The following is a 26,417-nucleotide window of genomic DNA, read 5'->3' as shown; positions in this document are numbered from 1 at the left end:
CAACCAGAGCTCTGTTCCATGCCATCACTAGGGAACCTCTTAAACAGAGAGGCAGGGAGCAGTTTCTGCACTGCACAGATCAGTGTGGATCTGACTGAAAGGAGCAGCATGCTCAGTTGACTTGCTGGCTCCCCAGTGCGCTTGGTTGGTTTTGTCCTCTTGAAGATGGAGATCCACAGATGCTGATGCATGAGATTGGGATTTGACTCCCAGTCCTATGCTCTTCTCTACGACTGTGAACTCCTGCAGCAGGACGGTGACCCCTGACAGTTATCATATACAGGGCCACAGCTGAACATCTCCCACCCTGTGTCTGAGGCTTTAGCCAATTCATATTATATAGCATTCTTTGGTGGCCTCTTTCAAAACTGTTCCCATCTATTTTATTTATTTGTTTGTTCGTTTGTTTTTCAAGACAGGGTTTCTCTGTGTTGCTTTGGAGCCTGTCCTGGAACTAGCTCTTGTAGACCAGGCTGGCCTTGAACTCACAGAGATCCGCCTGCCTCTGCCCTTGAGTGCTGGGATTAAAAGTGTGCACCACCACCACCACCTGGCTATTATATTCACTTTTAATATGGTGTCTCACTGAAAAGCGTTACGACATTATCTTCATTTCAAACTTCAGCAGACGATGGGAAGGAATAACTTAGTCCTACGGCAGCTCTCCCTCAATTGAGGAGTTCCACCAGCCAGCTCAGCACACAGTTTCAGAGCCTTCATAGAAATTTGTTATTTGAAGGTGAGACTTGGATCTGGGTATTCAAATCTTAAAAGAAATCACAGAAATCAATAACGACATTAAGACCTAATAAAGAAGCAAAGAAAATAATAGAGAAAATGTAATCCATTATGAATAGTACCGATGAAATGAATGGTGATTCTGACAGAGAGCATCGCAGACCCCGCTAGCTGTCACTAACCCATACCTTGGACAGAACACTGATGGAGGATAGAAATAACAAAGGCTAAAAGAACATTTGCAATTGCTACATAATAACATGATAACGTAAGGCAAAGGGCTAGACATAGGCATGCCCTGACCTAGCTCACAGCCACCAACTCCTTTCTCAGGATAAATCATCAAAAAAATTTATGAGCATATGGACTCCTAAGAGCACATGTGTTCACAGAACAACATGTAGAACAACAGCGCTAATGGCAGCAGGCATGGGGCAGCCACACGCATGAAACAACTGACCACAAGCTGTTAAAGCCCTGACATTTCCATTTGGAGCAAGTTGGTGAACCTTGACCTTCTGAGTCATCCATTCATGGGAACTGACTTCGGGGTACTCCCTAACAGCCCACCCGAGGGTCAATTTCGGTTTTCTAATCCATTTTAGACAGTTTTAATAATAACACACTTGGCTATTTTCCAGTGGTTTTCCTTTCTAAGTACTCAGTACAAAATCTATTCAATTTAATTGTGCCACAGGACTGGGCTGGGGAAGATTAAATAATCTACAAGACATTCTAAAGTAATTACAAACTCAACCCAACAAAATGTGATTGTCACCATAATAATAGTGACAATCAGGGTTGGTGTGGCCACCCTTTGCAGAGCACAAGTGACCCCCTGCTCCACAACAGTAAGATTTTTTTTTTCAAGGCAGGGTCCTTCTGTGTAACACTGGTTGTCCCGGAACTCGCTCTGTAGCCCAGAATGGTCTCGAATAGAGAGCCATTTGCCTCTGCCTCCTAAATTCTGGGATTAAAGGCATGCATCACCACTGTCCAGCATAACAATGATTTGATTTAATTTTATATATTATTTATGAAAAACATTACGGTGTGAAGCAAACTTAGATCGGTGAAGTGTCATCTCTTGGAAAAGTTTTGATAAGCAGGTGACATCTGGGTATTGTCTGCCAGGGGAAGGGGACCAGACACACCTAGATATGCTTCTTTCAACACAGAGAAGATATTCTGCTCTAACAACTTTATTAATCTAGTCCCTCCCTTAAAAATTCAGTTTACTTTTTCTTTTTTTTTTTCAGTTTACTTTTTCAAATTGCAAAGCTAAAAGTTCTTTATTCTCCCTTTCCAAGCTTTATGTTCACAGGTCAAATCAGGGCCATGTTAGGGTTTCTATCACTGTACTCAACACCAGGACCAAAAGCGATTTACAGAGGGTTATTTTAGCTCATAACTCTCAGGCCACACCCATCAGTAAGGGAAGTCAGGGCAGGAACTCAATCAGGGGCTCACAGAAGAACACTGCTCAATGGCTCACTCTCATGGCCTGTTCAGCCTGCTCTCCTTTACTGCCCAGGACCACCTGCCAGGGGTAACATTGTACCCATGGCTGTCACCTGCTGTCTCACCACCATCAACTAGCAAATTAAGAAAATGTACCACAGACTTGCCTGCTGACAATCGGAGAGAGGCATTTTCTGAGGTTCCTTTTCCCATAGAATTCTAGCTTGTGTCAAGCTGACAAACAACAACAACAACAACAACAACAAACCCTACAAAATCCACCAACCATGACAGTTAGCATGGTATTGAACATAAATTCTTCCCTTGGGCTCTTGGTTGCCCATCAACAAAGTTTACGTATTCCCAAAGACTTCAAGAAAACATTGCTGGGGCTGGGGGTGACAATTATGTCGATAAGGTCCTTGCTGTGTGTCAGCGTGAGGACTCAAGTTCCATCTCCAGCACCCATGTAAAAAGCATAGCATGGTGGCATGTGATTGTGGTCCCAGAATTGGGGAGGCAGACACAGAAAGCGCCTGGGGCTCTTTGTCCCATTGAGTCCTGGATCCCAGCAACAGATTCTGTCTCCAAGAAAATGGCTAACGATGCCTGTGGAGCAATGGTACTTGAGGTTGGTCTGTGACCTCCACATGTACTCCACACACATGCACAGAAAATATTTACTCATGGTCTAACCAATAAACTCTGTCTCTATCTTCGTCTGTAAAAGAAGAATGCTCTTTGCCTTCATTATAAGTGAGATGTATCATGCCTAGCAGGCTGGAAAATCCATGTAGAGCTTGAGAGTCAATGGTTCTAATCCTGGCTCAGAAATTTATTAGCTAGGTAATGTTGGACAAGTTACAGAATATCTCAGGACTTCAAATACCAAGCAAGCAGTATCACTTTATATTGTGTATGCAGCATGATGCTTTCTAAAATGATTCTGAAACACAAAAGGAGCTCAGTAAATGGAAAACAGTATTGTAATGCAAAACAGTGTTTGGACAACCACAAAAACACATCAAGGAATACAATGATCATGAGACCAATAGAAAGGCAAAGGAAAAAAAAGCTACAGCCAGCATCACCTAGAGGGTAACACAATTGTGTGGTGTGAAAATGCATGTCTGCAGGGGAGAGAGAGGATGAATATTTGGAGAAAATGAGAATTTCGTTTTTATTCTCAGGAATACAAGAGCTACTGAAAGCATTTTGAGAAAAACTAAGGAAGTAACTTCTGGGAAATATGGAAGATGAGACTGAAGCAAAGCCAGAGACAGAACAATCGATCACTTGGTGAGGAGGCTTAAACACGAAGCAATGTGGGCAAGGCAGGGGCCCATAGAACAGACTGGAGTGGGGGTGGGGATGCCCAATGAATGAGGACAGTGAAGGTGTATAAAGGAGTACAGAGGAGGACATTCATGAATAAAGTGGGGCTCATTGTGATTTCAAGGGGAAACTTAATTCCAGCAGTTTGGACAAGAGAGGCATGTAAAGAGATGTCTAAGCAGAGTTCTTCCTCTATGGATCTGAAATCTTCATGGAGATGAGAATTAAAAATCAAAGGGATGGAGCGAAAGCTGGAAGGAGTAAGGGCCTCTGAAACAATAAATTAGAGGAAATTTTTATATTGTACATATAACACATTTTTGCAGAAAATGCTAAGAGAGGAGAGCTTGGTTAAAAGAGCCTTTATCAGTGATGGCCTTGAAAAGAGACAAGAAGATATGAACATAATAGTAATAGTATTGGAAAACATTTTATGTGTTAAAGTTTTGATTTTGACATTTAACCAATTAGACACAAAATCAAATAAAATCAATAGTCAAACAATGCCTTTTAGATTCTGCTACAAAGTTTGTTCTTTCTTGCATGAATAGACATCTAAAGGAGAGAGTTCAAAATGTAAGTGTTTATTTACAAGTTTATTCAAAAGTTTTAGAACAATGATGTTTTGACAGGAAGTCATCAAATGGAAATCAGCTTGTATCTAAGAGCACTAAGGGAAAAGGAGCCTTGGGGTCCTCAGAGGTTGACATCTTGATGCAGAACCTCCAGTGACCTGTCAGTCGAGGAAGTACCAACGTTCTTCTGTTTTCATGGGGAGGTGGAGGTGGAAGGAAAGAGAGGGAGGGAGGAAGAATAAGACATGTTTAATTTAGATCTGTAGGAAGCATTAGGCATCAGCACTAGAATTTTTAAAGTCTCTATAATCTCAGCATGCCATCCCGCCAACTTAGGTTTAGCCACTGTCTCCATTCTCCTATGTTCTCAGTCATATAATACTACACCAAAAGTTCTAGACCCTGCTCATGATATTTTCTGGGCCTCTTTGGGAGCACTTTAGTCACTAATGAACAGTGTAGAAGCTAGCCCTGTAATAATACAAAAGGCTTAGAAAAACTTATTTGCTGTAAAATTTGATGGTTCACTAAATACCCAAAAGGAGAGGTATGGCAAAGAAAGCTGGGCCAACTGGCAGATGGGAACCACACCTGCTTTCCCATAGGACTGAGTCTTGGGACACTCTCCTTCCTAAACATCACACAGCTGGATGAAGCCAACTGTTCTCATTTTCCCTCCAAATTCGTTAAGTTGAACATCCTAATATTTTTTATATTCAAAGGTCAAAAGCCTTGCATATTTTGAAAGAGACATGGTATATATATATATATATGTGTGTGTATGTATATACATGTATATGTATGTATATGTATATATATACATATATATGCTTACATTCTGAAATTGTTATTGAAGAACACTTTTACTTGCTTCTCAAAATGGCTTCAAATAATAAGAACCAAGGACATGGAACTTAGTTTTAACCCTATGATATATTTTGGCTTTAAGGCTTTCAGTTAAAATAAATGACTTATAAAATGCCTAGAGTTAATAAAAGTACATCTTTTAGACTGAGGTTTCTGGAGTCATCCTGCTTATCAGACTGGCTGGAACCTCTTGTTACTTTACTCACACACACGGAGCTGCAGTGTGAGGACCATGAAGTGGAAGCCACACTACAGCTCACTATGGCAGCAATGAGGAGGCCGAAGCAAGGCCGATATAGGTTGCTTAATCACCACATAACCGAATGATCTAGCCTCAAAATAACAAATGTGCTCCTCATTTCCTAAAGTTAGGGCAAATGATATTTTATCAGAGCAACTTAACGACCATCTGGAATCTACTTACTTAATTTACATAACTCTTAAACTAATTTTGTTTATTGATTGGTTTCCACTACTATACACAGATTTGCCCATTGTGCTCAAGAACTGTGACAAGGCCAGTGAGAAGGCTCAGGGTGAGGGCGCCTGCTGCCAGGCCTGACGACCTGAGTTCTACCCCAGAGTCTATGAAGGAAGGACAAAATTGACGCCTAAAGTACAAACTCCCACATTCTCTCTTAAAACAACAAATAACTTTTTTTAAAAAAAACATATTGTACCTTCTATATTGCCTTCTTTACTCATTGAAAGTGTTGGGACCTAAAAGATAAGAACAGTAAAGAGTTAATATATTTAATATTTATATATGGAAAATGATCTCATATTTTTTCATGTGATTATAGAATAAAACTGACATATAACTAAATTCTAACTTCAAAAAAGTAAAGATTCTTTCTGCTTTGTTGGGCTGTTCATTCTTCCTAAGGCACAAGCCCCATATATAATGTTAAATAAAAGAAATCATGCTCAGAAATATTTTCCATCAGTGGCCCAGGTGGCTGACTGAGCACCCTTGGCTGAGTGTGTGAAGACATTTTCTTCTGAGCCACACTCAGACAAAAGCACACAGGAACCACCTCTAAGCAGTGTGTGATGCCACCCTCACCCACACTGAACATGTTCACCATCTCTGCAATGGCACTACCCAAGCAAGGCTCTTGACCCTTCTAGAATTCCATCAGTGTTCTATGATCTTTGGTTAAAGCAGGGGCCAGACCAAAGGTCTTCTTCAGGCAGCAAGCCTTAAAAGTAGCTAGAATTCCCTGGTCTGTTGGATGGGGTCTGGAGACAGAAACAGCACTTTGATGTAGGGATGAATATCACTATTTAATGTACAGGAGAGGATCACCTACAGTTAGGGCAATCTTGGCAGCTGTGCCATCCCCTCATCTGTTCTGTTCCACTTCAGCACACAGCTTTGCTGGGGCACCCTGGGAGGGGATGTACCCTCTCTTTGGCTTGCTCAGGCCTCCTTGCTGGGGCAAGAGTATGCTACAGCATGTGCCTACTCACGTGACGGCGCTACTCTGGGGCTCGCAAGGGTTTCAGCCTGTGGCCTACAACACTGCTCTAGTTTGTTGGTAGCAATACGATACTGAGGATTTGAGAATGGCCTGTAGCGAATATGAAGTGGGTTTGGAGTGCCAGAATCAGGCAGAGAAGTATATCCCTGTATGCACTGCAATGACCACAGCCAAAGCCAAGCTTCTGACGTTGAGAGAAGGGGCCGGACTTGATAGCATTAGTAGCAGTCAGGCCCGGTGATTTAAACAGTTCCAGAGTTGTTCTTTACACAAACATGGAAGTGGTGATCCTGTAATACTGATGTGGGGCCACTGGAGAATCCGTGGAAACGGTGGGTGAGTGAAGGCAGAGGAAAACCACGTGCCACAGAAAATCTTTACTATGGATAAAATTCCCTACCCTTGAACCAGATGCCTGGGAGGCTGTGATGCCAGGTCCAGGATGTTTACTGAATGGTAAGTGCAACCAAGTTCTCTTAAAACATGTATCATGACATTACTTAAAAAAAAAAAATCTCAAGAATGTCATTTCTTTTTTTTCTTTGGAAGAATATATTCAGAACACATTAACCCCTACTTAGAAGAGAACCACCTCTACGGGAAGTCAGGTAATGGCGGAGTTTTGTCACGGGTAAGAAACATCTTTCTCACATTAGTGAAGAGAATGATATTTAATTTTGAGAGCGACAGCAGCGGCCGCACACAAAGCAGCAGATACCTCGTCACTGCTGGCAATAACTGCCTGCTGCCCTCCTCTCCCGCCCAACTGCACACCTGTCTGTCCGGATTTACAAACACGACATGCACACTAATGCCCAAGTACAGCTTATTCCCCGACTTCATCAACTGATATCCAGTTTCCAACTTTTCCTCCGTAGGAATTACTTAGCATTCTCTGAAGTAATCATAACCATTTATACTGCCAAGCTAATCATCGAATATGGGGCTTGAAAACATTGAGTATTATCAGACTTCTGAGACTGTTGGCAATCTGCTAGCTATGAAACCACACTGTATCTTGTTATTTACTGGTTTTGTGAGACACGGTCTCACTCCCAAGCCCAGGCTGCCTTGGAACTCAGGACAGGGCTTGAGTTAGCCCCACCTTCCCAACAATCCTCAGGGTCCCTGGCTGGACACAGCATCCTTCTGCCTTGGGCCTGCCTGGAAGGCGCTCCCTTCAGCTGTGCAGTTCTCTTGCTCCTTTGCCTTCTGCAGTCCTGTGCTCACAACCCCTCCCTTGTGGGGCTGACCTGGACCACTGCTTAAGGACTGCAGTCCCCACCCTCCTGCAGCTGTATCCGCTCCTGTGCTCACATTTCATCACAGTATTGATTATCTATTCAAAGTCTACTTCACTTCGACATTTATTATTTATCTTCCCAACTAAAATGTAACTTTCAAAAGGACATACGTTTTTGTATCTTTTTTAGTATGCACTCCGGCACTAATAAATGATGGCAAAGCAGGCTTTAATTGAATAACTGATGAATTGGTGGCGGGGAAAGCACACCAGATTAAAAGCCGCCATAATTTTAGTTGTTCATAAAGGCCTAAATTTACTAGTTTCTATTTCATAATTAGTTAAAAGTCCTTAATTTATAAGGGAGATTTTAAAGCCTGAGATCTCTGTTAAATACACTCTATATACCTAATTATACAAATATTAACTTTCATAATTAAGAATATACAGTTATATTAATTTACAATAAGTACAGCTGCCTACATGCAGCATTATCAATAAGGCAAAGAGCCTCTCTTAAAGAAAACCTTGTGAGGTAGGTGATCTACATGGAAATGACAAGGAGGGCTTAGGTACTTCAATCTCTTGAGCCAAAATGTACCTGCTCTAAGAAGATAACATGAGGACAAGCTACTGGGAGAGAAGAAATATAGATAGATGTCAGAGGACTTGGAACAGGAGAACAATCTCAACACCAAATAAAGAAATAAACTAGGAGGTTTTAATAGCCTCTGATTTAAATTGCCCAACTTAAAAAAAAATAATTAACTTCAATAGCATTACTTCATTTTATGCTTCCCAAAGGTCTCGACACGTTTCATTGCTAGATATTTCAGAACCACTGTCAGTGTTCTCATGAGATCCGCACGGTTAAAGGGATGCCTCGGACACTGTCTCCTTACCGATTCAACTAATGATCTTGCTTCCTCTGGTGTGCAACGGAAAGGGCTATCAGATACACACACATTTGTGCTGCAGAAGAAAAGAGAATGTTAGTTAACACAGCCAAAAATAAAGCAATTGCCAAAAGAAAACCAACTGCAAACTGTCCACACTGGCTGTATGTCAGCCAACAAACGAAGAACAGAACAAATCAGAACATCTAACAGATATGGAGCAATAGATGACACTGCACTCTCCACAAATAAAACAAGTTAAAATGATATACTATCAAAACCATTTCCTATTGTATACACAAACATCACAACTATACTAAACCTTTATTAGCCGTCATAGCCAACACACAGAATGAGACTACCTGGAGACATCCCCCTCTGTGGAAGAAGCACTGGAATCGGAAGACAGAGATTCTCCTTCTCAGGGAGATAATGAAGATTAAGAATAGGAAGAAACAACAACACAATAACTCTTCGTATAAGTGGGACAGCCCAGAAAGGCTTGTTCTCCAATCAGAGAGGGCTTGGAAACTCACATACTTCTTTGTCTGATAGACTCCAGAGCATGCTGTCACCGCCCTTCAGATGACAGTAGAGACCGTCATTGCTCTTACAGAGTAAGGCCAATCTCTGATAACTTCACAGAAAAGCGGGTAGCTTGAAATGGATGTAGGAAGCACCAGTAGAGAAGGGAGCTAAGACCCAGTTACTTTTTTCAGTCAGAGGGAAAAGTGACTAGCGATGGCTGTCCCCAAGAGGGAAATGGGGCAAACACAATCACTTATTTTCTCTCAAACAGGCCTGACAGATATACATTATCAAATTTATCTTCACAATTGCTTCATGAAATATGTTGGGAATCTGTGGTAAGGAGATCTGTCTATTTGTGTGTTTATTTTACACACTCAACCTACCTGTAACTGGCAACATTGTTTACAGCAGGTTTTCATTCTGGTTACCATCCTAACTTGGTGTGGGACTTCCTTTCATTTTGCCATGAATGACATTTAATTTTTAAAATGTCTATAAGCCTTTACCTCCTCAGCCATTGCGCTGGTCCAAATCTGATTTTTATTTCTGAGGTAGTCTCTTGCTATGTGCCCCATGTTGGGATACAACTTGCAATCCCCCTTCCTCAGCCTTTTCCACTCCGGGATTATAGGTGTGCACATCACACACAGTTCTGTGTGAAAAGACTTGGTGATGAGTGGCAGCTGTATTTTAAGACATAACTTCTTTATATTTTCTTCTTCATAACTCATGTTTGAATAAGTGGGAAATTGAAATCGGTAGTCTGAGGTCAGCTGTTTCTCTAGCAATCGTCAAGGTATTAATAAGAGGGCCGAAGAGATGGCTTAGTGGCTAAGAGCACTGGCTGCTCTTCCAGAGGAGCAGGATTGGATTCACAGCACCTACCATGAGGCTCAAAACCACTGAACTCCAGTTTGGGGGGATCCAATGGCCTCTGTTGGCCTCCATGGGCAATGCATGCATATGGTACAGAGATAAACATGGAGTCAAAACATACATACACATAAAAAGAATCAAAATTAAAATAAAACAAAAGGCAGCAGACAAAACAATTAGATCCTGCAAGGTCTTAAGTGCCAGCTGTCCAAAGAAAGCAAGGTGTGGTCTAAGTCCAGTCTACAAAATTGTTTACTATGACAAAGTCAAACGCCTTCCTTGCAACTGCGGGGGCAAACGGAAGTGAGGGCAGACAGACCAGCTTCCCTAAGTAGGACTGCCAGACAAAATGCAGAATACAGAATATACAACTACATTTGAACTTCACAGGACCTTAGTTTATTTTCAAAAATAAAAGTGAACATACATTATTTTTTTAAAACCAGTTCTAAAATTCAAAATGAACTGCATGCATTTTTAATCTGTTGAATCTGATACTTCCACTTGTAAAGTAACCCTCCGTCCCTATAATAGAAAACAGGAGCATCAGAAAGAACAATATTAAAGCCAGCATTTGGACATTCTAAAACACTGAATATTTTTATAAATTTCCAGTTAAATATTTTGACAAGTAGCTGCTAGAAGCCTCCTGGCTCTGCTTTTTCAGCGTGCATTTTAGTCAATAAAGCAGGCATCTGGCACAGGGGTTCTCAACCGTCCTGATGCGGGGACCCTTTAACACAGTGCCTCAAGGCTGTGCTGACCCCCAACCAGAAAATTATTTTCATTGCTACTTCATAACTGTAATTTTGCTACTTTTAAGAATCGTAATGTAAATGTCTGTGTTTTTCAATGGTCTTAGGTGACCCCTGTGAAAGGGTCATTGACCCCTCCCAAGGGTCATAACCCACAAATTGAGAACCACTGATCTAGAGTATAAGAACATAGGGGTGTGTGTGTGTGTGTGTGTGTGTGTGTGTGTGTGTGTGTGTGTGTGTGTGTGTGTGTGTGTGCGTGCGTGGATATTTTTCCTCTACCAGGATTTTATGAAGTATGTGGGAATCCTTGAAGGTATAACGTGTTACTGAACTGTTCCATGCTTGTTTAGCTCGGCTTGGTGGTTTAGCGGGCTCTAATTCCATCTACTGGGGAAATTGAGGAAGGAAGGCAATTTCAAGGTCTGCCCAGGACAATGTGGGCAATGAGAAAAGAAGGGAAAAGGTTATACAGCATTGATGTAGATCTATTTTTAAGTTCAATAGTTTACTGTGTGTCCAGTGCTTTTCCAGATGCTGGGAATAAACACTGAGCCAGTGAGTCCTCACAGAAGTTTAAATCCCTCAGACTTTTCAAGTCTCAAACTGGCGATGCCCTGCGGAGAAGCTGATAATGTGGGAGAAGCTGATAATCACTAAACAGCAAACTAGGGTACAGATACCTACTGCAAAAAAAAAAAAAAAGTGACTAAAAATAGCACTCAAGAATGTGCTTTCTTTCTCTTTTTAATTTTGAGACACTAAATATTTTGTCCTAAATTTACAAATGTCCTAGCACAACAAAAATAAACAAAGACAATTTATAAATGTCAGATGGTACACACACAATCTCACTAACCAAGCCACAAAAACATGGTAGTGGACTTAAAAAAAAAATCACCGATATAAAAAATGCTGTACATGACAAAAACTATACTTAGAAATTAAAAAGCCATATTAAAAATAGATTAACAGTATAAAACAACTGATTAAATAAAAAAAGATCACATTAATATAATAGATACAAAAGAAAATTTATAAAATCAAGAATATGGAATTTTAGTCTAAGAAAAATTGGTTTACTCAAGTCATCCTGAGTCCGGCAAAGGCTCACAGTCATGATCAGAGTCAATATCCAGTGTACACACTGTCAAGGCTTTTCACTTTAAAGCAACACAACCAAGAATAAAGAGGAAATAACACAAAAGTGTGAGGCTGCTGATAACTTTAGATTATGACCTCTAGAGTTTGCACTCTAGAAAATGGCACTGGGGCAAATGTATGCAGAACTAAGTAGAACTGGTACTACAGAATGGTGTATTAAAGAAATCATTTAAGAAACAGACGTGTGTGTGTGTGTGTGTGTGTGTGTGTGCGTGCATATGCGTGCACATGCAACCACATGTGTGTGCCCTTACTCCTGTGCATGCATGCCACAGTGGGCAACTCTGTGCAGTTGATTCTCTCCTCTATTTCATGTGGGCCCTGGGGATTGAGATGAGGTCACCAGGCTTCCAAAGGAAGCACTGTTGTCTGCCAAACCATTTCTTCCACTGGTGCTACAAAAGGATTTCCAATGAAATGAATCCAATGAATTCGATGCACCTTCCTTCAGGAAGTTGAAAATCAACCATAACAACGTCAAGCCGTAAATAATTTGGGATAATTGAAAATCTATTTATTTGGTCAAGACCACCTTCTGTGCCATGTTCTGCGATTATATGCTAAAGCTCAGATTCAGTATATAGCCTGGCAACTGACCCTCTAGCTGCCCACCAGGGAAGACACAGCAGTGGGCGAGAGCCCAGAGGATGTGAAGCCCAGAGGTGATGTTTAAGATGTTTCTGGAATGGAGACATTGACAACAGAAAGAGAGCTGGCAGTGGGAGAGAGATCATGAGGCTGGAGAAGCAGGCTTCCTGGTGTCAAAGAGCTGGGTTAAGCCCCAGAATTGAAGGTACCCACGAGAAGGCATTCTTAAGCATCCATATGACAGAGTCACATTTACACTCTTTGAAAGGTACTTCTGTTTAGTACTTGAGAAGTAGAGGCAGGAGGATTCAGATTTCAAGATCTTTATTTAGTATTTCACACAATGCTAGTAGATGTAGAGAAAAGTACACGTGGAATCTATGCAGAAAAGGTCTTAGCCCTATAGCCAAGGCTTGGTAAATGAGCACATATTTAGATGTTTCAAATTAAAATGCAATGTATGTATGTTGCTACTGTTTGATTCCTCTTAATCACTTCATGGTCCAAGTCATGTTGGAGATGAAGATGACCTGAGTTCCATCCCCTGAATCTACAAGGCGGAAAGAGAACAACGATGCTTGCGAGTTGTCCTCAGACTGCCACATCTGTGCCGTGCATGCACACAGACAGATGCACGCACAAAAATACAGGCAAAGGGGGGGAACAACAACAGCTTTTACTGCTTATAAGACATGATGTGGTAGATTTTAAGTAAACAAAGCAACCACATTCTTACATCTTGGAAACTGCTGTTCTTACTCTGTCTTTGCACCTATCACAGTGGCTTGCATTAAGCATTTGCTGACATGTCAGAACACCTTACTGAAATAAAAACCATTTGGAAAGAAACGAACCACGTTGGATTCCTAGCTGCAAACTGACAGACAGCACTCAGCAATGACCATTAACTACGTGCTCCACAAGCTAGGCGGTGGTGTCACACACCTTTAATCCCAGAACTCTGTGAGTTCAAGGCCAGCTTGTTCTACAGAGTGAGTTCCAGGACAGCCTGAGCTACCCAGAGAAACCTTGCCTTGGAAAGCCAAGAAAACGACATGCTTTTGTGAAACTCTGGGGTTTGAGCACTATTATGTGGATGCTGAGTAGAAACTGACAATAATTAACATTGTATCTGCAGAAGATAGGCTCTTACCAGTTGACAGTTCCGCTGTCACATTTCTTCATGAGCATTGCTTTCCAACATTCATGTGCGTTGTTAACAACTTCAAGAGCGAAAGCCTAATTCCAACCAAAAACAGACAGAGGTAGTTACAGCCTAGCTCCCAGCCAAAGCAGTGTTCCACCCACACAGAACCAGTGACTGTTAACAGCTTGAGCTCCGGAATGGGGGAAGGCTGAGCAGAAAGCCTTCCTTAGTTACCGGCTGAGATGTAGGCACTTAACTCCACCGAGCCTCGACTTCCTCCTATGAGGAAAAGCATATAACGGAGTTTGGGGGGGATGCAATCTATATAAGGGACAGGCAAATGGAAGTCTGTGGGTCAAATACAGGCTGCCACCTGCCTTTGGCCCGTGGATGCTTTAATGGGATGGCAGTGTTGAGAAGGTATTTGGGAACCATACGCTGTGTCGTAAGGCCTTAAACATTTACTATTTGTCCTGTACAGACACAGTCTGCCCATCTCAGATCTAAACTACAGAGCTAAGGGATGAACAAAGAAAATGCTGCACAGGAAAGTGCTTAGCCTGGTCCACAACTCGAGGAAGCAAGCATATATTCATTTCATCATTGCCACGAGGACACACAGTCTAACTGTAAGTTTGGACACTCGCTGTCTGAAAGCAATGCATCTTCTCAGAACGGCCCACTTTTTCATGGTAGTAATTCATAAAAGACCTAAAACTGCATAATCAGGAATAAACATCCGGCCAGGTATGCATCTAGAGACACTACCTAACAAAAATCTTCTTTAGTCGTCAAAGGAGAAAATGATTTTCACTTCTTTTTACAGATTAGTTTATGTGTGTGCATCTGTAAATGTATGTGCATCACATGTTTTATGTCTGTGCGTGTGTGTGTGCATATATGTATGTGCATCACATGTGTGCATGAGCGCTGGAGGTCAGAGAGGTAATCAGATGCCATGGAAGGGAGCTACAGGTAGATATGAACCACCGTGTGGATGCTGGAAGCCAAATCAGACTCCCCTGCAAAAGCAGTAACTAAGTATTTTTTCCCCTTTCTTTAAGGAGGTCCTTATTTATTAGCTAATTCTTACTAGCTTTATTCTCCTCAATTACAACTAGTTATTATCATACTGAAGATATAAAGACTCTTGGGCTCTGAGGTAGAATTGTAATGGAAAATTTAACTTGTGAAATAAAAGTTCTCTCACGACTACAGAGGGCTGAGCGCAGAGAATGACTCCATTCTCAACGAGGTGGTATTGGGGCCACTACTGTGACAGAGGATAAAAATGGAAATTATTCTGTGAATAATACAAGGGAGGATTTTTAGATAAAATTACTCAGGTAATTCTGTTTGTAATAAATTCGAGTGTCTGCTTAATGAACTGGGCAGGGAAACTCTAGAATTAAAAACGAGAGCCATTTTCAGGCACAGAGAAGAGGCACAGCTGAATGTTCTCGAGCTAGGCTCTGCATTTTAATGGCAATGGCAAAAACCAATGCATAAAATGATTATTTTTGGAAATGTTACAAGAATGACCCAGTAATCACATAGAAGAAAATGGATGTCCATCAAGTCACCAGAACACAGAAAACCCCTGACACTGTGAATTTAAAACTTGCCAGGCTGCCTTTGAGGCAATAAAGAAATGTGTGTGTGTGTGTGTGTGTGTGTGAGAGAGAGAGAGAGAGAGAGAGAGAGAGAGAGAGAGAGAAAGGAAGAAAGAGAGAGAGATTTGCGTAGTTTCAAATGATGAAATATAAAATATATTTTGAAAGAAAAGATAAGAATATTTCAAAAACATCCAACATTCCATTTCTAAGACAAACTTAAAATACTTTAAATCTCTAAACATAGCCCTTGTGGCATCAAGAATTCCTTTAATGAGCCTTTCAAGAAAACAGTAAGTCTAGCAATCAATTCTTGCAGAGAAATACTTGCTGTCAGTTTTGAATTTTGTTTCAGTTGTAGAACATACTTTCTGTATCCCCTTAGAAGCTGGCTAAGAGTGTGCAATTTATTTAGTGGTAACAGCTTTTAAAAAACATTCCATAGTTTAGACTTCAGCTTCTTGGCTGATTGTCTGCATTTGTGTCGTATTAGATTAGAGCTTTGTGGCACTCTAATGGAAAAATCCTCTATCAGCAGGATAATTCAAGAGTTCTCTTAATTGTGAAGCAACTTCATTCGGTCTGGAAAAATTCAGTGAGGAGGGAATCCTGGGAGGATTTACATGGAGGGAAAGCAGCCTCCTCGAACCAGGAAATGGAGCAATTTTCTTCATACACAACTTGCAAAGTTTAAACTAATTGCAGAATCCTCTTACTCTCTGGGATGAGCTATATGTAGGCTGACCTTGTTGATTCAGTTAAATATCTGGAAAACTGTTAGCACTAATGTCCTTAAATATGGAAGCCAGTACAGAGCGCCTTGTCTTCCTTCTCTATATGAATGTTCACATCAGACTGTCTACATGAAACATGCCATCAGATATTGAGAGGTACACTTTCAAATACAGATCCTTATCTTTACCTTGTTTTTGAATTCTCCATTAAAAGCAAACTTGTTTTCTGGTTTTCCGTCTGGTATCTTATAAAGTCTCAACCAATTAACAGTGGCTTCCAGGTAACCTGGTTTGAACTTCTTAACATCACCTATATCTGTGAAGGGAGAAACAAAAACGTTTTACTAAAAACCATGTATACTAAGCAATACCGTCAGCCGTGGTCTGAGGAAGGCAGGCAATGTGGGGCCAACACCAGCTCAGATCATTGCCAATTGTGCTAGCGATGCTTGACACGTCTCATATCACACGCGGACTTCTGTTTCCCTATGTAAAACACTGCTCCTTCATTCCACAAACATCAACTGAGTCCCCTCAGGACACAAGTTTCTTTCTGCCTGGAAGTTCACAGGGCTACGCAGGGAAACAGACAGATAGTAAATGGTGATAAAGTACATTAAGGTTGTCACACACAGAAGAGGATGGTGATATCAAATAAGGGAGTGCAAGAAAGCACCACAGAAGAGGGAGTCCCGCCAGCAGTCAGACAGGAGAAGTAGAGAGAAGGGCACAGAGGAAGCAAGGTAATAAAACAGGCTAGGCTAGGAGGGAGTGGACTCTGGGAAGGAAGGGCCACTGAGCAGTGCACGCCATGACAGGGATTGGCATCTTCTGAGAGGTAATGGGAGGGTTTCAGCGAGGAAAGTCACAGCATCGGGAGCCATGCTTTCAGAAGCACGGGTCTAAAAAGGATGAGAGTCGTGCCTGAAAACAGTGCCCTGACACTGGCCGAGAAGGCTGTGTGATTGGATTTGATCTTCTAAGCAAAATAAGTAGATGGCAACACATGCCTGCAACTGTCATGGCTGACACTGTAGGAAGAAGCAGACAGCAAAGAAGTAAATGTGTTCACCAGCAAAAGTCCCATAAAGAAAAGTGAAGCCGAATAAGGAAAACAAAAATGAGTCGGGGGATTTAAACGGGACGGTACCTAAATAGCACACACATGAAAAAAAATCTCATCCTAATTCAGCCACGGTTCTCAGGATGTGCTTTTGAGGACACTCGCTAGAATATACTCGGAAGTAAAGTTACTGTATTGAGATTGATAAATCCCTTGTTCAATGAGGTTCCCAGGGAAGCAGCCTTTCCAATATACAACTTAAAAGTATAATAAATCCTTGCCAAAATACTGTAACTAATGGAGAAGTTTAGAATCATCCTGTGATGTACAATATCTCTCAACAAAGAGCACACAGACTTGGTCAAACCTGAAAGATTAGGAAGTTCTAACTAAAATCCAGGCAATGAAGTACACACGGGATAGTCCAGAAACTACCTGACTCCAAGTCTTATCAAAACCCTCATCCTCTCACCTGACAGGGAGAGGCCAGGGTCATACAGCCCAGCATCATTCCCTTGCTTTTCCCAACTTGCCCCTCCAGGGCTGGAGGCCTCATATAAGTGAGATGAATTCAGTGGAGTAGAACCCAGGGCAAGGGCAAGGTTCAGTTTGCTGACAAACAGTCTTCTGATTTAAAGTCTGAAAATGCCACCTAAGGCCACAACCTATCCAAAACATTTTTAAACAAAAAAGCATCAATGTTACAATTAATCAAAGGAAAAAAAAGAGAGAGATTTGCTTGAAAGGGAACACAAGTTACAGCTGCTTCATTAACAAGAGTCAATATACACTTACAGAGCAGTTGTAACTGACCGCAGATCTTAAGACAAGGAATTCCACAGAGTACACCCTTTAAGGAATGCACACTGTGTCCTGGGTTATAGAGTCCTTTGTAATCCCCCGGACTCCAGAATCCAATAAACCCTTCACCTAACACAGCACTGTTTCCTCCTCAAACTCTATTTCTCTTCATATTGTTCTGCTTATCTGGGAGGTTATTTCTAAGGTGAATTTTCCATCGATCGTTTTCTTATATCCTCCTATCCTTACAAAGCATTCCTTTAAATTGATTAACTCCAGGTTTTTCCAACTTAATGTTACCTTATTAACATGGGAAAATGTGTTAGTATACTAAACTCAAAAAACTAGAAATGTACTTTAATTTCCAAAATAATTTCTTATACTTCAATCTTATTGATGACTCTATCCCTGTACCTTACACAATCCACTGGTATTTACCTCACTGTGTAAAACCTTTGTGATGAGGGATTTCCCTCTGTATGCTTTGATTACTATTAAAGAACTGCTTTGCGCCTGTTAGGCGGCGAGGACTGCACTGAATGCTGGGAAAAAGAAGGGCAGAGTCAGAGAAAAGCCATGCAGCCCTCCCACTGGAGACGGATGCTGGAAACTTTACCTGGTAAGCCACAGCCACGTGGTGGTACACAGATTAATGGAGATGGGTTAAATTAATATGTAAGAGTTAGCTAATAAGAAGCTAGAGCTAATGGGCCAAGCAGTGATTGAATTAATACAGTTTCTGTGTTATTATTCCGGGGCTGAACGGCCGGGAACAAACAAGCGACTTCCTTACTACACATTTGTTTGGTTATTTTTATTTGACTCACCAACTTCAAAGAAAGACACTAATTATCCAATACCCTTTCAGCCTAGGAAGCTCTTTGCTCAGAATTCATGGAGGGGACCTTTAAGATACCAGGGATTAAAAATGTCAAACATTTAATAATGCCAAAAAGAAGCACAAACTTCTAGAAGAAGCTAACCTTGCCAATTCTCAATTAATTACATCCCAGGAGAAAACAGCTGCATTTTTATAAACAACAAAAAACTCAAAGTCAGAAGCATGCAATTTTAACATTTTAAAAACCTCCATAGTAAATGTCCAACCAGAAATCCAAGTTAATGAACTCCTTTTCTGAAAGCATAAAACACTGCATCTACAATTGATAAACTGATCCACGGTTTACAGAATAAATATGAGTTAAACGTAAGGAAACTATGGCAAAGAGAGCATAACACGTTGGCTAAAATGATGGCAGAGCTGCATTATAAAAACCATGAGATGTTTAACCCTTAACCTGTTTTCCTTCTCGTTGCTTTGTTACATTGTCCAGCCAAAGGGTGTTAAAAACAAATGCAGGTGTGTTTATACCTTTTCTTCCACTGCAGCAAAAATCCGCACAGCATAGTGCTGTCCCCTGTAGTCCCTTAGGGACGTAGCTCGGTGATGCTGTGCTCGTCTATAATGTCTAATCGGCGCCACAACCCACCCGCAGCACTTCTCCGCCACACGCGCCTTTGTGATTTATGCCGCTTTTTAAGAAGTGCAGCGATTTCCTGGCACCCATTCACTTTCACTCTTAGGGTTCTATGTGGAACTTTATAACGTGGACAGTTATGGCATTTAGTGAAATGATGTAGGTGTGTCTTCTATCTATCTGATGATTTCATTGGATAATTAATAAAGAAACTGCCTGGCCCATCTGATAGACCGGCCCTTAGGTGGGTGGAGTAGACAGAACAGGAAGAAGGAAGTGAGGTAGATGGCTCAGTCAGATGCCACGCCTCTCTTAAGTTAGGCAGACCGCCGTGCCTCTCCTCAGAGAGATGCCAGATGCGATGAAGCTCCAGCCCAAGATGGACACACGCTAGAAACTAAACGGTAAGGCACCACTTCATGGTGCTACACAGATTATTAGAAATGGGTTAAAGCAAGATGTGAGAATTAGACAATAAGAGGCTAGAAATAATGGGCCAGGCAGTGTATAAAAGAATACAGTTTCTGTGTAATTATTTTGGGGCATAAGCTAGTCAGGAGGCCGAAAGCAGGGCAGTGGGAATGCAGCCCACAGCTCATCACTACAGTGAAAAGATGGACCACTCCATCAATGAGCGAGGAGAACCTGAAGTACCAATTTGTAAGATCCAGCTGAATATATCTCAGTTTCTCTTCTGGACCAATTACGCTCTTTTAATTGAACTTCAACTTATCGCTTTACTGAACTATTAACAAAGGTTCTGCAGTGTGTAAGGTTCTGAGTGTAGTGTGTGCTGAGTCTGGTGGACCCTCTAGAAGGAGGCATGCACCTCTCCCACCGCCGGTGGGGCTTTACCTTTGCCAGGTGTCAGGAGCCCTCATTCCCAAGGTATTTTGCAATGGCATCAGTGAGGGATTTAACTGAGTAGCATGTAAGCAGGTGAATTTATTAATACAAAAGTGTTGGCTGCTGTGAAATTAATTTTGAATGTTCAGAAAGAATCCAATAAAACTGGTTACTAAAAACATCTGTCATCAATTTAGGGCTGGGTAATAAAACAGCTGAGTTAGAGGAAAAATTAAGCATCTCCAGCGCAGGCAGATTTCTGTGCCAGTGAAGTGGGAAAGCATCTTACATAACAGAGGTTGAGCTCACGTAAAATGCACTTCAGTGAACTCCTTTAAAAAAAAAAGATTTTTAATTTTCAATTTTATTTTAGGTGTGTAAGAGTTTACCCACATGTGAACTATATGCATGCCTAGTGTCTGGGGCGGCAAGAAAAGGGCATTTTGGGTCCCCTGGAACTGGGGTTGCAAATGGTTGTGAGCTGCCACGCGGGTGCTGGGACTTGAACCATGGTCCCCTTGCAGAGCATCCAGTGCTCTTACCCACTGAGTCACATCCTCAGCCACTTCAGTAGTCTCATATGAACTGTACCAACAACTCTCCAGATTTCTTCCATTCGTGTTTTCAGGGGGAAGACAGAAAGGAAAAATGCCTTGAGGTCTAAGTGTGCCTTAATATTTGAGGATGGGAAGAACAAAGTCCGTGGCTAGAACTCAGTGAACCATGGAGCTCGTAAGAAGGGAAGGACAGTCACATACTTGTCACATGGAAATGGTGCAGGCGGGGCATACATGTTGGAGGGAAACATCTCCACATGCCCAGTGGAGAAACAACCACCCTATACAAAGGAGAAAATGAAGCTAGAGGCCCAGTAAGATACTTAAAAGGTGGGGTACAGTAGAGCACACATTTAATCCCAGCAGTAGTGGGGCAGGCAGAGGCAGGTGGTTCTCTGTGAGTTGGAGGCCAGCCTGATCTACATGGGAGTTCTCGGACAGTTCGGACCATTTAGAGACTCTACCTCAGATAGAGAGAGAGAGAGAAAGAGAGAAAGAGAGAGAGAGAGAGAGAGAGAGAGAGAGTTAAAGAATATCTATACCCATTTAAGAAAGAAAGTGAAGAAGATATCAAAAGATGGAAAGATCTCCCACGCTCATAGACAAGTTAGGGAGAGAGCAAGCAAGCAGGTGAGAGGGGAGGATCTCTCTAGGAAGGGGAAATAGAATAGTCAAAATATCAAAACTCCATAACATGAAGTAATAATCTAAAATACAGAAAAGCAAAAAGAGTTTACCAAAGAGGTTTTTGCTTGTTTGTCTTCTGTTTTGTTTTGTTTTTGAGGTAGGGTCTTTCTATGTAGCCCCAGCTAACCTGAAATTCACTACTTAGACCAAGCTGGCCTTGAACTTAATGTCTGCCTCTGCCTCCTGAGTGTTGGGGCTAAAGGCCTGTGCCAGCATGCCTGGCTCACCCCAGGTTTTTAAACACAGTTTTTATAGGATGTCATAATTTTTAACAGTATAAAACTATAGTTATTTTATAACAGAGATATGTCCAAATTTAAAACTTTAATAAGTAAAGTCCTTGTAGAATTTTTACACTAAAATTATAAACCAGTGATTTCCAAAGGCCCATACAATCTACATAAAGTAACAAAACTGCAGAATGTTTCGAGACGCCAGCTAAAGGCAGAAGAGACGATAACAACTGTAATGACAGACAGAGCCAAAGCGGCTCCTTCTGAGTCCAAGTTCTTCATTTTATTCTCCTAACTTGATTTATGTTTTTACAAAAACAAAGAAATAAATCTAAAATACCTCAATTAAAATCTACCATTCTATCTTTGCAGACAACAGAGAACGAGAAAAGAGCTTTTCTCTTGGAGGGTTGTTATTTATCAGCTTCTGTACTGATTTAAGTTTTTTTGAAACAAAAAAATATGTCAGTTGCCAAATATGAATTATCGTCTCTTCAACATCCTAAAATTTTACCTATGAATGCAGCCATACTCAGAAGAAAATTTATAGACTTATACTTTGTTATCTTTTGAAATAAGAACATGAATTAATGATTTAGAAAGAAATTATAAACATTTTAACTGATATTAACAGTTATTTCATTCAGTCTACACTGCTACTGAGAAATCAATGTAGCCAGGCACTGGTCTAAAAATAGGCTAAAAATAACACATATAAAAAGGGATGTGGACACATATAACACACATACGCATGCATACAGTTATTCAAAATGTTTTTTATAGACATGGTTTTACTTGTTGACACTGAAGAACGAACACAGAATGCATTTTTAAGCTAAAAAGACAGTGCTGGAGACTGAACCGAGGACCTCCTGTACACACGCTAGACAGATACTCTTCATCATTAACTGTGCGTGTGCGCGCACATGCCATGGTGGCAGGTATACGGAAGGCAGATGACAGCTAATGAGTCACTGTTTTCCTTCCACATGGGCCATGAGGAGTGGATTCAGGTCACCAAGCTTGCTGGGGAAACACCTTCACCCGGAGGCATCTCACTGGCCCCAATTTAGTTCTTATAACTTTTCCTTTGCGTGCGGCTGAACCAAACAAGCATCTAAAACACACATTTAGAACAAAGGGCATATCTTTTTATGTAAGCAAAGCAGATGAGATGTTCACTCAGCTCCAGTACTTGAACTAAACCGCCAACAATCACGAACCTCCTCACTGAGAACTGAAAAGATTCTGAAATCATATCTGAACGCATTGCTGCAGTGAGTTCAGAGGACAACAAAGAACGTGTGAGAAGAGAAAGCCAAACCAACAAGCAAACAGTAGCAAAGACATGGCGTCCTCCAGAACTCAGTCTAACAGAAACAAAACAATGGGCATGGGGTATGACTCCATGCCTGTAACTCGACACAGGGCTCTCCTGTACACATTGGAGATTTCTGAGGTCTGCATCAAGTAAAAAGCAGCTGACAGAAATTAATCCTAAAATGACCCAGATAATCTGACACCATAGTAAATCCATCCACAGTGGAACCTGTGGTCCCCAGAACCCCCATCCATCCCATATGCTTTAGTTACATATTGTTTTAAAATATTAGGTAGCTGTTAGGAATATGCTCAATGACCTTCAGGAAATATGATAATACTGTATGAAGGCAAAGAAATCTTAGCTGAGGAAAAGGAACTGTAAAACAATAAAAATAAAGAAGAACCAGGTTGAGAGAGGATCTGAAATGAAAACCCAGCTCTTTGACAAACTCGGATATGCAGATATAAGTGTCAGGGGCCCACAGGACACAGCAGTAGAAATGGCTTGGTCTGAGAAACAGCAGAGACAAAAGGTGATGTAATGAAAATGGCTTTAGTCGTCTGGGAAATGGCAGACGGTGATGTAAAGTACAGGTAACACAAGGCTCAGGAGGAAGGTAAGAGGATAGGCGAAAACCGTGTAAATTTCTCAAAGCCAACAAGACCCGGCAAGTTCAGTACAGCCTAAGCAAGGGAACCACAGACAAAAGGACGCTGTAGCAGCGCACAGAAAAAAACATGCTGGACTCCAAAAGCAAGAAGAAAGTCTTTAAATCGGTGAGAAAAACAATACAAATCGAATACAAATGGCTATTGACATGTTAGAAACATCAGAGAGAAGAAACAGAGAGAGAGCTGGGGAAGGGGGAAGGAAGGCACATGTTTATGGAACTTAAAAATTAATACTATATCCACTGAAACTACACTTGCAAAATAAACAAAAATGTAAATTTAGATAAATTAAGATGATGAAAATTTACCACCAGTAGCACTGGGCTCCAAGAAACAGAAGGGAAATGAGATGGGATGGGGATTGGACCTGAGGAACCTTCCAGAAGGGAGTGAGTGGGTAAGGAAATGGAACCTACGTGAATACAAAATAATCCTTACATATGTGCATATTTCTCCTAATTTATTATCAGCATCATCATCATTGTTATTGGTTTATTAAGACAGGGTTTCTCTGTGTAGCTCTGGGCGTGTGCCACCCACCATCCAGTAGGTCTCCCAATTTTTAAAGGATATCTAATTCTTATTCTTATTATTTATTTTTTGGTTTTGCAAGACACGGTTTCTCTGTGGCTTTGGAGCCTGTCCTGGAACTAGCTCTTGTAGACCAGGGTGGCCTCGAACTCACAGAGATCCTCCTGCCTCTGCCTCCCGAGTGCTGGGATTAAAAGCATGCGTCACCACTGCCCGGCATATATTTTATTATTTTTAGAGCCATATAACAAAAGTACACTTGTTCTTTCATACGCTGGTAGAAAGGCATCAGTACAACTGGTCAGAAAACTGTAAAGATAGTTGGACAGACAGCTGGACAGACAGCTCAACAGCAACTTACAATACTTGTCTTATAATTACAACTGACCCAACAGTCATGGGAAATGAAAACATAGTTCCCCATCGTGGCTTCAATGTCCATATCAGTCCCCAAAAAGGACTCACTGGCTATAAACAGGGAGAGGGAGTTTGTGGGTGTTAGGACGATCATAATATCATTGTCAGAACCCCTCCAACTCCATATTTAATGTGCAGCAACTATATGTAAATATATGCGGGGCTATGGATGCAGCTCAACTACTCACGCAGCATGCACAAGCGAGCTTGAGTTTCATAAACGGGGTGTGGTAGTGAACTCCCATAATCCTGGCATTTGGGAGGGAGAAGCCAGAGAACCACAAGTTCAAGGTCATCCTCAGCTACATAGCAAGTTTGAGGCTGCCCGGGGATATGTGGGACTCTGTCTCAAGTAATCAAAGAAAGCAAATGACAGTCCTACCCTTCAAGGAGTTCCCGATTTCGAAAGGTGGGAAGACACAGAAACAAATTACAAATGTAAAATCAAACATTCCACTGAACTGAACAAAATGGTGTTTGTGGGGAAAAGACCATGCTTGCCTTATAGAATTAAAGTCACACGGAGGGAGATGTCCTTTATTTAGACTGACGCTTGAAGGCGTTTTCAGGTAGACAAAGAACATTTCAGTGACGGGGATACATCTTCTAAGTCACGGGCTACAGAAGAGCCTGGTGTGCACAGATGGGAGATGCCAGATGTCGTGGGGACTTCACAGAGTAAAGGTCAGGAAAGAGTGGAAAGTTACCAAGTGACTTTTACCAAGGTAGAGAATTCAGATGTCTTTGTAAAGAGAGAGAGGGAAGGTTTTCTACCTTCCTTCAAAGTTAAGATTTCTCTAAAATCAGTCTGATAAACAATGCAGAAGACAAATTCTGGTTTCAGGATGCTGAGCCAAGAGAAATGTTAACACTGCTTCAACAGAAAAGCAAGACAGGGCCGTTCAAAGCAATGCAAAGGCAAGAATAGATTCCATACACTTCTGAGGTCAAAATGAGAAAATCAGTAATAGATTGTATGTTGGTGACTAAAGTTTACAAATGTCACAGATATAAAAACAAGCTATATACACATGACACTAAAGAAAGAACTATAAGTCAGGTGGTGGTGGCGCACGCCTTTATTCCCAGCACTCAGGAGACAGAGGCAGGCGGATCTCTGTGAGTTCGAGGCCAGCCTGGTCTACAAGAGCTAGTTCCAGGACAGGCTCCAAAGCTACAGAGAAACCTGGTCTTGAAAAACAAAACAAAAAGAACTATAATCAGTTATAATGTTAAAAATCCAAGTATAAAATGAATGGTTTTCTGTTGGAAATATATCTATTTTGAAGATATTTTCAGATTTCACTCAAAATGTCAAAATGTCTATTTTTGTTTCTTCATACATATCCATCCCCTTATATATTAATTCAAAAATTAAGAAATTTGTGTACTTATGCTATACCGGACAGCACACACACAGAGGCAGCAACAGAATGTAACACCCAATCTTACTGCTCACCCTCACCAACTAAGAACCACCTGCAGTTCCAGGGGCTCGAAGTGGAAACAATGCTGCTTTTATCTGGATTATTCATGCCAAACCTTAACATGCAGAGATGAATGTATATATCCCACTGAGGAATTTTCATAGTTAGACAAAACCTAGCACTGTAAGTGTAATGCCATCTCTTTGCTTCTGTTATGTAAAAGAAAAGAATTTACAAAGGAAGAGAGACATCAGGAAATTGAGCTAGACATGTGTACAACCAGTCCCTCTAAACAAAATCCACGGGAGGCGAGAACATATGTTTTTAATGCTGCTCATGAATATTCACTAGGAACACCAGCCAATTCCTAATACT

The 26,417-nt window shown here is 41.2% G+C and overlaps 1 protein-coding gene across 2 annotated transcripts in view; it reads right to left on the bottom strand.

Annotated features, from left to right (window-relative positions):
• Window positions 1–4,111: 4,111 nt before the first annotated feature.
• Window positions 4,112–26,417, bottom strand: part of Ppa2 (inorganic pyrophosphatase 2) — a 64,615-nt gene continuing 42,309 nt past the window's right edge. For both annotated transcript variants that reach the window (XM_038311242.2, XM_038311243.2), the window contains 5 exons: window positions 16,196–16,323; window positions 13,667–13,752; window positions 8,606–8,675; window positions 5,657–5,696; window positions 4,112–4,296 (listed from right to left, as the gene is read on the bottom strand). In XM_038311242.2, the coding sequence (XP_038167170.1) occupies window positions 4,271–4,296; window positions 5,657–5,696; window positions 8,606–8,675; window positions 13,667–13,752; window positions 16,196–16,323 (350 nt within the window). In that variant the 3' untranslated portion in view covers window positions 4,112–4,270. The remainder of the gene's footprint in view (window positions 4,297–5,656; window positions 5,697–8,605; window positions 8,676–13,666; window positions 13,753–16,195; window positions 16,324–26,417) is intronic.

The sequence above is a fragment of the Arvicola amphibius genome, chromosome 14, assembly GCF_903992535.2.
Source record: "Arvicola amphibius chromosome 14, mArvAmp1.2, whole genome shotgun sequence".
Taxonomy (NCBI): domain Eukaryota; kingdom Metazoa; phylum Chordata; class Mammalia; order Rodentia; family Cricetidae; genus Arvicola; species Arvicola amphibius.
Note: the sequence above shows the minus strand (reverse complement) of the source record. Positions and strands in the feature narration are given on the sequence as shown.